General features: G+C 40.4%; 2 protein-coding genes and 1 long non-coding RNA gene across 3 annotated transcripts in view; 2 read left to right on the top strand and 1 right to left on the bottom strand.

Moving 5' to 3' along the window:
• Positions 1 to 9,262, top strand: part of LOC124072801 (lipopolysaccharide-induced tumor necrosis factor-alpha factor homolog) — a 31,315-nt gene extending 22,053 nt beyond the window's left edge. Inside the window, exon 6 of the mRNA XM_046414496.1 lies at positions 8,981 to 9,262. Coding sequence (XP_046270452.1) covers positions 8,981 to 9,086 — 106 coding nt within the window. The 3' untranslated portion in view covers positions 9,087 to 9,262. The remainder of the gene's footprint in view (positions 1 to 8,980) is intronic.
• LOC124072802 lies at positions 1,761 to 8,249 on the bottom strand. Its single transcript, XR_006845600.1, has 2 exons — positions 7,928 to 8,249; positions 1,761 to 1,995 (listed from the first exon to the last, which is right to left on the bottom strand). It is a non-coding gene; the product is annotated as an uncharacterized LOC124072802 (long non-coding RNA).
• Positions 9,263 to 11,516: 2,254 nt separating the features above from the next.
• LOC124073105 (interferon-induced protein 44-like) lies at positions 11,517 to 15,863 on the top strand. Its single transcript, XM_046415076.1, has 7 exons — positions 11,517 to 12,009; positions 12,175 to 12,205; positions 13,289 to 13,484; positions 14,030 to 14,179; positions 14,778 to 14,949; positions 15,058 to 15,158; positions 15,242 to 15,863. Exons 1-7 carry the CDS (start codon positions 12,000 to 12,002, stop codon positions 15,407 to 15,409), a joined length of 828 nt encoding a protein of 275 aa, XP_046271032.1. The 5' UTR covers positions 11,517 to 11,999; the 3' UTR covers positions 15,410 to 15,863.
• The last annotated feature ends 26 nt before the right edge of the window (positions 15,864 to 15,889 follow it).

Genomic DNA, 15,889 nt, shown 5'->3' with positions numbered 1-15,889 from the left:
GTGGGAGATCCCCTGGCAGTCTAAGCCTGGAGCAGCATGACTAGCCAGTCTAGACCAGCCTTTGAATTGTTGAAAATTGAAACATGTCCTGATCAAAAATAACTCACTCACTAAGAGTTTGGTCTAAACCTGCTGTAGTTGGAAAGTGACGTGTGATAACTTTTGATGTGAATTGATGGTATATAAATAAACTGAATTGAAACTGAACTGAAATATTTCCTGGTTTCTCTGGTGTTGGTGATGTCACGGTGACATCACTGGGTTAAACCCAGCTGAGGGGTTTTCTCTTGAGTTCCAATGTTTAGTTTGGTTTATTTTAAGCGTTGCCTTAAGGATGTCTTGAGATTACTAATCTATACAAATTCATTGAATCAATTCTTTGATAAAATCATTTCTCATCTGAATGCATTTGCAAGTCAGAAAAAAGCTTCAGTGTGGTTAAAAATACCAAATGTAGTGTGGTTTGTATTTAATAAACCATATATTTTCACGATATTCCCAGAGGGCCCGACTGAGGGCGCCTGTCAATGATGGTGGATCGCTCAATATAAAGCTGTTTCAACTTTCAGAGTTAAGATGTCCCGTATGAGTCCGGGATGGTAAAATCAACCATTTCAACCATGGATCGAGTCGTTGATGTCTCTTGTCATTTCAGCTGCAAATTGCAGTACAACGCGCTCACGTTGTTAGCGTGGTATGACGTCATCACGTGATCCTGTCGACAACTCAGCTGTTGTGATGGTGCTTTCACGTTCCACAGGAAACATTGTGAGTACAAGGCAACCTGGGAAAAAAAGACCAAGAGGACCAAAAGCTCGTTCCTCGTTATCATCTCCCAGATGAGGGGATGTCATTCTGTGTAAAAGCATCAACATTCTCCTAAATATAGCAAAGCACATAACTGGTATTCCGTATTTCTGGAATAGCTTTTTTATTATGGAGGAGTAGGTGACAAAATCTATTTGGAGCGGGGAATTGCTTTTGATAGCTACTACACGCATTTTTGAAAACGAGACAAATAGCACAGAAAACTGTAAAGCACTCCCCAATGGATGATTTATGTGTTTAAAATGTGGATACTTGAATTTCACAAGACAATAATATGTTTGGGCACTTCGGGGTTTTCGGTCCTTCAGTGAACAGAGAAGTACAAGCTTTGGAGGAGTATTTGAAAGCAGCACGGGACAAGTGAAGGTAAAAGAGGAAGAAATCCACGTAGCCTATCTTGCATCGTAACAGCCCAGCCGTGTAATGTCCTCAATGTGTACGTTTATTTAGGGAAACGCTGCTTTCAGCTGAGCGGATAACGGTGTTCATAGTGGCGGGGTAACGACAACCACAACCCACAGTGCTCCTGTTTGCTGAAAGGGAGAGGACTAAAATGGAGCTGGAAGACGGGGTTGTGTACCAGGACGACCCGGGGACATCAGCGATGATGTCTGAGCGGGTATCGGGCCTGGCCAACTCCATCTACCGCGAGTTCGAGAGGCTCATCGGCAAATACGACGAAGACGTGGTGAAGGAGCTGATGCCGCTGGTCGTGGCCGTCCTGGAAAACCTGGACTCGGTGTTCGCGGAGAACCAGGAGCACGAAGTGGAGCTGGAGCTGCTGAAGGAGGACAACGAGCAGCTCATCACCCAGTATGAGCGGGAGAAAGCGCTGAGGAAACACGCAGAGGAGGTGAGTTGAATGGAGCTGGGAAAATAACACTGGGAGGGTCGCTGTAGCATACCCTCCGAAAGATGGTGAGAGACTCGACTGATGGTTTTAAGGTTTATTGCCGATCCATAAACCAGCTCTATGAACCAACGTGAGAACTGACAAACAAACAAAAAACAAACAAAACGATCACATCTCCGTTTCCACCTCTGTCCACAATAAACGGTTAACATTCACAATACGTTTCAATCAAAGAGTTTACATATAAAGTGTATATACATGTATAACAAATAATTAGTTAATTCAGAAATAATTAAAAATCAACACACACCAACCTTGTGCCTCCTCGGGGGGTATCCCAACAGTTTTTTGGTTTCCCCGGCAACGCCACACAAGGAGTCAGTGCGATGTAGTGATTTTCAAAATAAAATCTCCCTATTTACAAAACAACCGTTAACTCAATAACGGGCGTAACATATAATTACATTTTTTACATACATACATACATTACACACACAAAACAAGAAACAACAAATACAGAACAAGAGAAATGGGTTTGCTACACTCCCACCAAAATTATGAATGTTCCATATTAAGTGAACTATGAATAATTTTCTCAATAAGAACAACATAGCTCTTCTGTAGCCAAAAGCTTAAGAAGCCTCAAACAACAGAACTAACTTCTGCACTGGGCGCTCTAATATGGAAAGTTTTGCAAGACGCTCACATTTCTTGTTCAGACTTTTATCTCCTACTGAGATTTTTACTCTTCTTACAAGTCCATCCTTACTACTAATAGTTTCTATGACTCTTGCGAGTCTCCATTCACTTCTGGGTGACAGTTCATCTTTGTCAATCACTATATCACCCACCTTTAGATTTCTCCTCGGTGTGTGCCACCGCTGTCTTGTAGTGATGTTGTGCAGATATTCTCGCTTCCACCTACTCCAGAACTGTTCCACTAGAAACTGTACACGACGCCATCTTTTTACTCCATACAAGTCCTCTCTAGAAAATGTGCCTGGAGGAGGGAGTGCTGTACTGGCTTTCATGTTGATCAGATGATTGGGAGTGAGTGGTTCAAGGCTGTCAGGGCAGTTTAAGTTATCCACAGTAAGGGGTCGACTGTTGACTATGGCCATAGCTTCGTAGAGGAGAGTCCGTAATGAAGCATCGCTGAGTCTGCCTTTGCTCAATATTTTGATGTCCTCTTCATATGCTTGCTTTTGCAGATCATGAATTATGACACGCTCAGCACTTTCTCTTTCGCTCACTGTAGAAAGAGCATGTGATGTGACTTTTTTAGCTCGCCGAAGCAGATGGGCTATGGCTCTGGTAGCTCGGGACCATGATGAGAACTTGGACAGAAGGTCACCAAGAGTCATTATTTCTGTGGTTTTCGTTTGTAGGGCTTGTGCCTTTTTGACTTCTGGATCCCCTATAGATAGGTCTGGCACTGCATCATTTACTATGGGTATTTCTTTTTCCCAGAGAAACATGGGGCCAGTGAACCAGTTGGAGGTAAGTAGTTCATTTACAGTTTTACCTCTGGATGCGCTATCTGCTGGATTCTCATCTGTGGAAACATAGCGCCATTGCTGGGGATCTGTGCAATGGCGGATCTTCTGGATCCGGTTGGCGACAAAGGTGTGAAATCGTCGCGCATCGTTATTTATGTAGCCCAACACTACCTTTGAGTCAGTCCAAAAGTATTCTTTCAAATCAACAATTCTCATTTCTTCTCTAAGCATATTGCTGATAGAGACTGAAACCACCGCTGCTGTTAATTCGAGTCGTGGTATTGTAGTCACCTTTGTGGGAGAAACACGGGCCTTTCCTATCATGAGGGAACAGTGAATCTCTCCTTTCTTGTTCTTGACTCTCAGATAAGAGCACTGCCCATATCCACTGGTGCTCGCATCTGAGAAATGGTGTAATTCAGTCTCCACAACTTCTCCGAAGTTAACAGGTAAGTAACAGCGAGGTATGTTTATCTTCTGTAAGTTGACGAAGTCATGTTGCCAACTCTCCCACCGTGGTTTTAGCCTTTCTGGCAGGACTTCATCCCAGCCAGTGCCTTGGTTGCACATTTCCTGGAGGATTCTCTTCCCATTGAGGACATATGGTGCTAGAAAACCAAGAGGGTCATAAATGGATGCGACAGTGGATAATATGCCTCTGCGTGTGGCTGGTTGGTTCTTTAAGATGCTGTTGAATCTGAAGCTGTCCTCCTTTATACTCCATTGAATTCCTAAGGCTCTCTCTAGTGAGTCATTAAAGGTTAGGTCCTTTGTCTTTGCTTCTGCTGCGCACTCTGAAGAAGGTAGGCTTTGTAATACAGCATGGTTGTTAGACACAAATTTGTGGAGACGGAGACCACCTTTGGCACAGATTTCTCTTCCTTCCTGTGCCAACTGAATGGCCTTTTCCACATTGTCAACACTTGTGACTCCGTCATCTACATAAAAGTCTTTTGCAACAAATTGGGCTCCTACTGGATGGGAGTGGCTGTGTTCCTTAGCTAGATATTTTAGTCCATAGTTCGCACACCCAGGGGATGACACTGCACCAAAAAGGTGTACTTTCATACGATATTCCTGAGGTTGTGTGGTTGTGTCTCCATCCTTCCACCAGAGGAACCGGAGGTAGTTGCGGTCTTCCTCCTGGACGTGAAATTGGTGAAACATTTTCTCTATATCACATAGAAGAGCAATGGGATGTTGTCTGAACCTTATTAGGATGCCTGTTAGGTTGTTAATCATATCTGGTCCTGGGAGCAGGTGTTCATTTAGGCTTGTGCCACAGTATTTTGCAGAGCAGTCAAACACAATGCGCAGTTTATCGGGCTTCTGAGGGTGATAAATGCCATGATGTGGAATATACCATCGCTCACCTTGAGCTGCATCTGCAGGTACCTCTTCCACATCACCCCTCTCTATGATTTCCTTCATATATATTGTGTAGTCTCTTTTGTATTTCTCATCCCTGCTGAACTTCCGCCGTAAATGACTAAGCCTGATTTCAGCAAGCCTTTTATTATCAGGTAAGGATGGCCGTTTTCTAAATGGTAGAGGCATCTCATAATGTCCCTGAGCATTTTTCTTTATTCCATCTTTGAGTTTGCTCAAGAACATGAGATCCTCTTGTGAGACAATTTTGTCATCTCCTTTGGTGTCCTTAAAGTCTGACTCCAGGACGTTTATCACATCTAGTGGTGTTACTGGAGGGAGTTCCTTTACTGTGACTCTGTGACAAAGGCTGGAGTGTCCTTCGTTAAGGCCAGGTGTAGAGCAGCCCACAATGCTCCACCCTAAGTCTGTAAGTACACCGTAGGGTTCACTGTCTTTTCCACTAATCATTTGTCTGGGTTTTATAGCTCTGGGACAGTTATACCCAATGAGAAGTCCTACCTCACAGCTTAGGAGAGGTGGCATCTGATCTGCGATTGCTGCTAGGTGGGGCCATTGTTTCGCTGTTTGATGGGTAGGTATGTGATCTCGGTTCATGGGGATGCAATCTTTTGTATATGAAGAAGGAAGGTCAATGTAAACACCTGAATTATAGCCTCTTACACGGAGTCCATCTACTCTTTCACTTTTCATTATCATGCTGTCTCCCATCATAGTAGTGAGTTTCAGTTGCACAGGGGAAGAGTTTGGTTGTAATTCATCACTTATCTCTCTCTCAATGAAGGTGCTGTCACTCTGGGTGTCTAACAATGCGTAGATGAGCTTCTCTTTGAATGGTTGTGTGTCAGAGGAGACCCACACAGGAACAATCATGGATGTGCTGCATGACCCACCCTCTTTAGTGACGCAGAGTGGGCTAGCTGTAACGATTTCATTTGCACATTTGTTTGAAGCTGCGTCTACATCACCTGTAGAATTTTCTCTCTCCATGACTACAGGTTTGTTTTTCACCTCATGCCTTTTATAATTTTCATCATGCAGACAGGTGGGATGCCTTCCTTTACATAGCTCACAAGTGTGACGGTGACGACATTCCTTGGCGCAGTGACCTGGTTTGACACATCCATAACACAGTTTATTGTCTTTTATGAATATTCGTCGTTCATCAAGGGATTTTTCTTTGAACTTTGTGCACTTGGACAGTTGACGCTTGTCGTCTTTGCACCACATGCAGACAGGCTTTTCTTTTCCATTGTTTGATCTGAAGTTTTCAATGTTTGCATTGGTTTGAGTGCTGAAGACGCTTACTTTACTTCCCTTTGTATCATTTGTGCTTCTTCTGTCATAGGATGAGCTCAATGAGTGCAGAGCATGCAGGGAAGTGATTGGGTTACATGCTATCTCAGCTTCTACTGACACAAATGTGGCAAAGTCTTCAAAGGTGGGGAAATCTAAACCTTCCATGAGGACCATTGAAACCCGACGGTTCCAACGGACTGCTAGCCAATCAGGAATTTTCAGTGTTAGCTTTTGGTTTTCTTCACAATCATTCAGTATTTCTAAACCTTTCACATGAGGCATGGCTTGGTGACAAGCATTTAGGAAATCAGAAAAGGCCCTTAATCCTTCAGCATCTTTAGCATGTACCTTTGGCCATTTTGATAGCTTGTCCCTGATGGCCCTTTGGATAACAAATGGCTGTCCGTAGCGTTGATTGAGCTTATTCCATGCATCTCTGTATGCTTCATCATCATTTCTATAAAAGGTGCCTTCAATACATTTGTGAGCAGGACCACTGACATGTTTCTTTAAATAATAAAGTTTGTCAGCTGATGAGATACCTTTTTTATCCATCAGTGACATGAATGAAGCTCTCCATTCAATGTAGTGGATAGGGTCTCCACTAAACACTGTGGGCATTGGCATGGGGAGTCTGTTGATGGTTATGCTGTCTTGTATCGCTTGGGCTAGAGAGGAGATATCAGTGGAGGGATTTGGTGGAACAATGGAAGGGTCTTGGGAATACACAAAGTGAGTGGCAGGGTTATGTCTGTTGTATATACTGTTTATTTGCTGTAAGGGCTGATTGTCAGTTTCCTGTCTGATTTCTCTGTCATAGCTTTCCAATCTGACACGTGCAACCACTATGTCCCTTTCTGCTTGTAAACGTTCTAATTCAGACTCCATCATTCTTATTTTTTCCTTTTGTTTTCTTTCTTCCTCCATTAGTTTACATTGAGCCTCCTTTGCAGCGAGCTCTGCGGCTGCTTCAGCCCTCTTTGCAGTCAGGATTGATGTTTCAGATAAGTGACTGCTAGCAGACTGAGAAGCAGTCCCATATACGGAGTGGGCATAGTCATGCTCGTGTAGTTTGCGCCTTTCACGTTCTGCATCAAAGTAATCATCTATTCCAGATATGCGTTCATTGATTATTTTCATAATGTCTCTGGTGACAGCCTCACAAGCATCTATTCTGCGTCTCAGATCAGTGGTTGGTATGACACCATGTCTTATTTCATTGTAAGCTTTCAGAATGTCATCTTTTCCATTTTCAATGGTGTCTGCCATGTTAGCCAGTTCCATATCTGAAGCGTTTTTCTTTAAGTCTTCTTTGGCAGATCTGATTTGAATTTTCCATTGTTCATAAAGACTAAGCAATCTCCTTTCCTTTTTACTCTGTTCCTCCTTTTGATAGCCAAGAAATTTCTCAGTGGGCACACTTTTGCGTTCTGAATGTCGTAATGACCTTAATTCTTCGGTGTAATCTATTTTGTGTTGAAGCTCAACTAGTTGTATTTTTTCCATTTCAGTTAGTTCCTTTAATTCCTGCTTTGACGAGCCTTCTTCATCCTTTTGATTTAGCAAGCCTTTACTTTCATCAATTTCTGTTTGTAATTTATTTATCTGTTCATTTAAAGCATCCATTCTGACTATAGTTGTGTTCCTCACCGTCCCTTAACCGTCACTTCACTACGCGTTGCTGCAGCGCTGCTCTGTGCCTTGCCTTGCCGTTAATCGTTGAGTTCACAGACGAATGCCGCAAGCGACAATGATGCCAACGGTCGATTGCTGGGTGAAGTTCTCACTGTAGCATACCCTCCGAAAGATGGTGAGAGACTCGACTGATGGTTTTAAGGTTTATTGCCGATCCATAAACCAGCTCTATGAACCAACGTGAGAACTGACAAACAAACAAAAAACAAACAAAACGATCACATCTCCGTTTCCACCTCTGTCCACAATAAACGGTTAACATTCACAATACGTTTCAATCAAAGAGTTTACATATAAAGTGTATATACATGTATAACAAATAATTAGTTAATTCAAAAATAATTAAAAATCAACACACACCAACCTTGTGCCTCCTCGGGGGGTTGCAATAATCAATTTAGATGTTGTGTCGTTTCTGTTTTGCTGTCTTAAAAAATTTTCTCCTGTAACTTACTTTTCTCGTTTGCCGTTAATTCCTTTCTATCCCAACAGTTTTTTGGTTTCCCCGGCAACGCCACACAAGGAGTCAGTGCGATGTAGTGATTTTCAAAATAAAATCTCCCTATTTACAAAACAACCGTTAACTCAATAACGGGCGTAACATATAATTACATTTTTTACATACATACATACATTACACACACAAAACAAGAAACAACAAATACAGAACAAGAGAAATGGGTTTGCTACAGTCGCCTGCCTCCTTTTATGGAGGAACGGAGGCTGCCTCAGGTGTTTTGTCCTCCCAGCATCCCTGTGCGGAAGATAATAAATTTCAGAAAACATCCAGTCACAGCTTTACTTAGACTGTTCATTATGATGGAGTACTTTGTATATATGTTCCATGTGTACCTTCTGTCCCAGCTTGCTTCTTTGACTCAGGGCATCGAGACAGCAGGGACACTGGCCCAGTGCTATGTGGACATGTAGCTCCCTCAGTACATGCAGTGACACTGAAGCAGTGTGACAGCCAGGCACATCAACACTCATTCATGTGCATGCTGCCATTATGTTTATCCCTTATATTTAAAAGTTGTTTAAAAGCACATTGTGTATTCATTCATTGCGTGGTCTCCTTTGGTTGTTTAGTCAAATGTTTTTATTGCACTACAGGTTCGGTGTGTTTTTTTTGTTTTTCATCTTCAGTGACTGACGTGGTGGTAACACCTGTACTACGTGACGTCCCAGGACAAACTGTGTGTCCCCACTGCCACCAGACAGTGATCACCAGGACACAGCACGCAGCAGGTCTGTTGACCTGGGCCATCTGTGCTGGACTCGCCTTCTTTCTCTAGTTGATAGTTTCTGTGTTGTGCTTTTTCCACAAGATACAATTTTTTTTGAAATATTAAAAATGAATCTTATTACTTTAGAACCAAAACTGAAAAGTTCTAAATCACCTTGTTTCCTCTTGCAGGTTTTTTCTTTGCTGTTGTATCCCATTCTGCATTGATTCCTGTCAGGACGTAGAGCATCGCTGTCCGTGCTGCCGCAGACTCATCTACGTCTACAAGCGATTGTGAAACCGTCCTCACTGTGACTGGGGAAGAATAATGCTTATTTGTAGTCTATTATTAGCCTTACTTGCTCTACAACAATCTTTTGATACTGAACAATATAACGCAAATTGTGCTTATTCAAATGAGGCATTACACTATGGACAGTTTTATTAAGCATCAGTGTAACATTTTTATTTAATTGAGGGGATATAAGCCAACAACCACACCAATAAATAAATAAATAAAAAAAACAATTATCATCTGTCTGTCATTTTTTTTCTTGTTTTTTATTCCTCCTTGTGTTTCATTGTTGGTCATTTTTGGATTATTTGTATGACAGAATTTATATAATTTCTTCTGTCATTTCATTGAGAGAACAGTTTTACTGTTCATTCTCCCTGCAGCTGTTTGGTCATGAAATAAAACATAGCAACATTTGAGCTGATGATGGCTCAAATGGATGCTCAAATGAAAGCTCAAATGGATCAAAGTTATCACGGTTTATGTTCTGTAGCCCCGAAATTGCAGAAATTTGTATTTATGGCTTAAACTTCATGGTGGTGCTGCAAGAAATGTGAAAAATTATTATGCACGTCTCTCAAGATATTTGTATATATGTCATCAATTCATCTTAAAGTGACCTTGCATTTGTGGCAGCTCATCAAATCAAATTTATTTCTACATCTTGCCAAATTTCCATCAGTCTTTATGATTCACTCTTAGCAAATCTACTGTTTTTTTTTATGTCTTCAGCTTTTTCATCTCAGGTTTTGGCATATTTTAATGACTGCACATTCAAGTTGGCTGTAAACTGAAAGTGAAAAAATGATCATTGCACTATCACTCTGAACAGAACCATTTTAGTAATTTTAGATACTTTCCTTATCCTTTATCTGTCCTTGGATATTACTGTAAAATATGCCAATGTGTGTGAAGACAAAATGTAGTTAATTTATTGTGGGTATTGTTTCACTCACTGTATTTATTTTGTTTTATTTGTTTATAAAGTCTGTCTTGTTACAGTATATACACAATACAAAAACATACTTTTGCAGTGTTTAGGTTTGGAGATGGGTGAGAGGAAATGAAAAGAAGGCTGGACTGAAGCAAGATAAGGGAGTGAGTGGGAGTTTTGAACAGTAACTTGATGTATCTGTTTGTATCTCCCAGAAGTTAGCATTTGTGCTGATCATGGAATCTGAGGGTGCAGGTTAGTTTTGGATGTTTGTGATTACATTGGTTACAGGTTCAAAACAGGTTTAATCCTGCATATTGAATGACTACATGTTCTAGTTTGCTGTAAAATGAATTTGAAAAAAGAGAGTGAAAGCAGATGAAGAAGCCACAAAAATAAGTCAGACATTTTCTCTCATGTCTCTGCTCAGATATGACTTTAAAACATACCATTGTGATTGTGAAGACAAAATGTTGTGTAATTTTCATGCTCTGTTATAACTTAATACAATACATTTGCAATATACTTTCTTGATCTTTCTTTTCTTGTCCTGAGAAGTAATCTTGTTATATTTCACATTACATATACATTTCAACACTTTTGAGGAAAAGTACAACTGCCAATAAGATAAAAGTCTTCAAGTGTTACTTGATGGTAAATCAGTGGTGGAGGGAAAGTACCAAAATGGCCTCTGGTCAGGATGACTGGCCAGAAATCAGAATCATTGTAATGAAAGTGAAAGTATGAGATCTTAAAATGCCTCCCCTCCTCTCAGGTCTCCAGTGTCACTCTCTCCAAAGCAACCCAGAGGTAAGGACTTTCTGCTGTGTCGATGCTCAGATATGGTTCTAACATATGCTGTGTGATTACGAAGCCAACATGACGCTAGTTTCTTTGGTCATGTTTTACTTGTTTTATTTATTTGATTTGCCATCTATTTATGATGCTTACATTATTCAACATACTTTCAGGGAAGACATTTTTTGTATATACTGCAGAGCCGAGACTTTTCTTTATATTTTTCTAGCTATTTACTGAACTTGAAATATTTATTTAAATGCAGTTATGTTTTGACATATTTCACCAATAATTTTTGTGTTTTGGTAAAACCTGGGATTAGTCTGATATATGTTGAAATACTAAAGCTTTTCTTTCAATCTTGTTGTGGTATTGAAGAAATACGGAAAGGAAAAAAAATAACTTTTAATTGTTGCATCATCAGTAATCACTGATAATACAGTAAAATATGTTGTTGCAATGGTTGGTTTATAATATGATATAATATAATATCATTTAATACAGCAAAATTGCAATTGTCCATGGAAATAACTTCATTGTAAAAATTTGAGGATGGGTTAGTTAGAATGATGATAAGATCACAGCCACAACAGAGCGACTGGACTGAAACAAGAAAACAGAGCAATAGGGCGTGGCAGGCTGGAAAGCAGGTAGGAAACCAGATGGGATCGTATTGATCATCAGGCACAGGGAAAAAATGAGTGAGTGTCATCACAAAATGCAGAAACAACACATTTTCAAAAATCACAGGAGTTAAGTGGCCCAGGAATGTGAGTCTAACTGGTAGCTGAAACAGCAATGAAGGAAGCAATGAAGGATGAGTGAAGACCTGTGGTGCAGTTATACTGCAGGCTGATGAGCTCAGCAGGGGTGCAGCAGGTGATCAGGGAGCCAGGAGCTGGGAAGGTTAGCAGGAGAAAGCCACAGCCACACTAACGCACAGACATAGACAGGGACAGACAGACAGACAGACAGAGGAGCACTGAGAGGGAGACTCAGGACACTCTAGGCAATATGCTGGGGGACACCCATGACGGTTAGCAGTTCCACCACAGAGACGTTTCCCCATCTAACATGGTTTTATATAATCAGTCTTGCAGAAAGGAAAGAAAACAGATTTGTTTGTTTGTTTGTCTGAAGACGCCCCAAATTTATCTTGTGACTCATTCTTTCTAGCTGCAGCTATGGGAGGAGGTGAGTACTGACTTTCACTGTCACCTTCAGGTGTTCTGGGTATTACAAAATAATAAGTAGTTCAATATCAAAAATGATAACAATAATAGTGCATAATGTTGGTGAAGTTGTTTTGAAACACAGTTTTGTCTTACTGTAAATCACCTTATGTTATTTGCCTTGCAGCACCAAGTCAGCCGTGGAGGCCTTTGCCAAAGTGAGTATAGTGAGTGCTCTTGATATGTGGTCCTGCTCTTTAACACATTACTCTAATGGGGTGTTGGTACTTTGGATGGTGTGATATAATTCCTAATTAAGTTGTGATGAGCTAAAGTTGTAGTATGCAATGCCATATGATAGCATGAAGTAGTCATGTTATGTTCTGATTTTGATTGAAAGAAAAGCAAGATACAGCTGTATTAAAAAGGTACAACTGTTTAAGGGCCTGTATGGAAGCTATGGAAGGTAAAAACTGTGTAGTTGTGAACTGTTTATGATAGTGAAATGCTGTCTATGGTAGTAAAACACTGTCTAAGTAACCCCATTCTAATCATCGTAAGCCTTAAAAGAACATCTTATTGTAATCTTGCATAAAACAATTCTTTTTAAAAAAATCTTATACAAAGAGTGTCTTAGGCCAGCTGTGACTTAGGCTAAAACTGGAAGCTGGCCAAGGGAAGAGAAACATTGGTGTAAACTGTGCTTCAGAAGTAATTAAAAAATAAAGAAATCAGTGGATGGACCCTGAAATAAGACAAGGTGGTGGATAGGTGCAAGATAAATAAAAAATAATGGCCTGGGGAAAGTACCCAGCTAACCCAGGGCAAGCTAACCTAATGGTGTAAAAATGTCCCCAACTGACCCAGGGCTGACCCAGGGCAAAAAGATGACTTAATGGTGTAAAAATAAAGATGGTAAACGGATGGACAATAGGCGTGGAAAGGTCCAGACCTTAAGGTAGATAAGGTGAAGCCTCAAGCCGTTTTATTCAGAGCCCTTCATGTATACTCGGCGTGCATTGTGAACAAGCTTTCCTTTTTGTCGACATTAAAGTCTTTGCTGCTCAGAATCCTGTCTCCTGTTGATGATTCTACCGGACTTTGAGAGAAGATTTTTCCTGAACAATTAGACACAGCTAAAACTTAGTATTTAATGATTTGCGGCTTTGAGCCTCGGCTCTGAGTCCAGACTACAATGGTTGGTGTGTGACAACAGAACAATAACAACATGAATATTGTGTATTCATTAATAAAAGCAGTCATTTATGATGATCATTATGATATTTTTCTTCAATAAACAGGAACAATGAAAACCTTAATTTTGTGAACTCTTACCAACCTCAAAACAAAGAAGTCCGTTCTCTCAGAATTCTGCTTCATGGACCAGTCGGTGCTAGGAAGTCCAGTTTCATCAACTCTGTTGACTCTGTCTTACAAGGAAGAATCAGTGGTCAAGCTTTGTCAGACACAATCAGTGGGAAGAGCTTTACCCAAATAGTAAGTAACAGCTGTTGATTGTAGTGATTCATGACTTGTAATAAGTAACAACATTACTAACATATGATTAGTAATCTAGGATTACTAACCATATGAGTGTATGTCCTATGATGATTATCAATCATTGATCCAATTTTGTTGCACTTTTTTCCCAAACATGTTTTGAGTGAGAAAAATAATCGCTGGAATGAGGTGATACAAATTGGAGAGAGAAATTATATTCAACACAGAGCTAATGTTAAGTCAATCATTAAATCCTAGTAAATGCATCTATTGAGCCTCTTAAACCTTAGTAATATGGACATGCACAAAGAAACAAACCAAGCACATCTGAAATGATGAAATTCCTATCAACTGTGTATTGTTTGAAATTGAAAGGAAGGAAGACTTTGGGAGGAAACAGTCTTGGAGTTTCTATCGTTTGGTTTTGGGGCCGAGATGAGCTTTGATTTTCTTAGTATTAGTATTTCTCGTGTATGTAGGACTCATGTATTTATTGAGTATTTGATGAAATGATTCAAATAATTTCACATTCTGTTTTGCAGTATAAAACCTTCCATTTCCACAAAGATGCAAACCACTTTTATCCTTTCGTTATGACTGACATCATGGGCTTAGAGAAAAATGAGAGCAACGGAGTTTGTCTGGAGGACCTGAAATTGGCCCTGAAGGGACACGTGAAAGAAGGTTACAAGGTACAGTACTATGAACTTTGACTTTACTCAAAGGAGCCTTGTGGAGTTTTATTGTAAATAAACAAAATTTACTTTTGCATTCACTGTCATATCATTCAAACCATGAATGTTGTAGTGGGTGAACAGGATCCAAAAGCATAACACAGAACCAGGACTTCTCACATACTCAGAGCCTTTAATCTATCCAAAGCAGTTTGGTACATTTGTTCTCCAGTCCACACAGGTAAACAAATCAGCCAGGTGAGGCAAAGGCAAAAACCACAAAACGAGCAAGAACCCAAATAACTGAGTAGTTTAAACACACAAGAGGTGTGTGCTGGTGACGAACTGGCAATCAGGTACTTGGAGAGTGTAAATCAAAGCAATCCATCAGATCACAATATAACAATAACAAAGGATGCACAGTATTGTTAGACGGTCCTACTAATGTGTTTTGTGTCATCTTTGCGCGTTTGCACCCTTATGTGCATGAGACACACAAGGCAGGGACTCACTCATTGTAAAACTTTAAACAGATTAAAGGATTAAACAGATTATCAATTAAAATGACTGCATTGTTCATTAAAAACACCACGACTGTGTTTTATAATTGTTCCAGTTCATTCCTGGGCAGCAGATCTCAGAGGGTGATCCCAGTTACAACTCGTCTCCCACTCTGAATGATCGTGTTCACGTCCTGGTTTCTGTCCTTCCTGCTGGTTTTGCATCTTTGATAAGTGATGAAGTTGTGAAGAAGATGAGAGAAGTCAGACTAGCAGCCAGTGAGATGGGTAAGAACAGAGCCCACAGTTGGACTAATGGCGCCTTATGCTGTTTTATGAATTAAAATACCAGTAACACAAATACTTAAAGTACTGATTACAATTTTCAATCGTCAGGGATTCCTCAACTGGTGATTCTCACCAAGGTTGATGAAGCCTGTCCTGAGGTTAAACAAGATCTAAAGAATATCTACAAGAGCAAGTACCTGAAGGAACAGGTAAGTTTCTGTTTCTGAGTCTCTTAAACAATTGTTCAATATGTGCTGCTGATAAACTAAAATGCTGTAATTTTTAAACTTAGGCTGAACAATTCAGCACGTTGCTGGGCCTTCCATTGAACTGCATCTTTCTTGTGAAGAACTATGAATCAGAAAGCACCACGACTGAGGATGTTGATGCTCCAATACTGTGTGCACTGAGACAGATGATCACGTTTGGAGAAGACTTCCTCAACGACCTGGACAGCTAAATACTGCTGAGGAAAATCTTTGACCTTTAAACAATATCAAGTTCTTTCTGCTTCATGATTTACGTTACATATACACAAGTATACAGAAGATACTGTGGTGACTATGATAACAATAGTAGTAACAATAATGGTAGTAGCTGTACAGAGTAGCCGTGGCCTAGAGGTTGAAGAAGTCAGTTCGATTCCCCCTGGACTGGCAGGAAAAAATTTGGGTGTTGTGGAGTGATTCATCAATCCTCTCCCCACTTCCATTAGTTGGCTGATGTGCCCTTGAGGAAGGCACTTAACCTCCAACTGCTCCCTGGGCACCTGACAGCAGCCACCCACTCCTCCTGTGTGTTTCACTGCATGTTGCATGTGTGTTCAATCAGTGATGGATTAAATGCAGAAAAGAATTTCGGTGCATGCAAAAATATACAGACAAATAAAGTTTTAAGTTTAAGTTTAGTAATCTATTAAAATAGATTATGATTAAACAGT

This window comes from Scatophagus argus, chromosome 16 (assembly GCF_020382885.2).
Source record: "Scatophagus argus isolate fScaArg1 chromosome 16, fScaArg1.pri, whole genome shotgun sequence".
NCBI classification, from domain to species: domain Eukaryota; kingdom Metazoa; phylum Chordata; class Actinopteri; family Scatophagidae; genus Scatophagus; species Scatophagus argus.
This window is presented reverse-complemented; position numbering and strand designations above follow the sequence as displayed.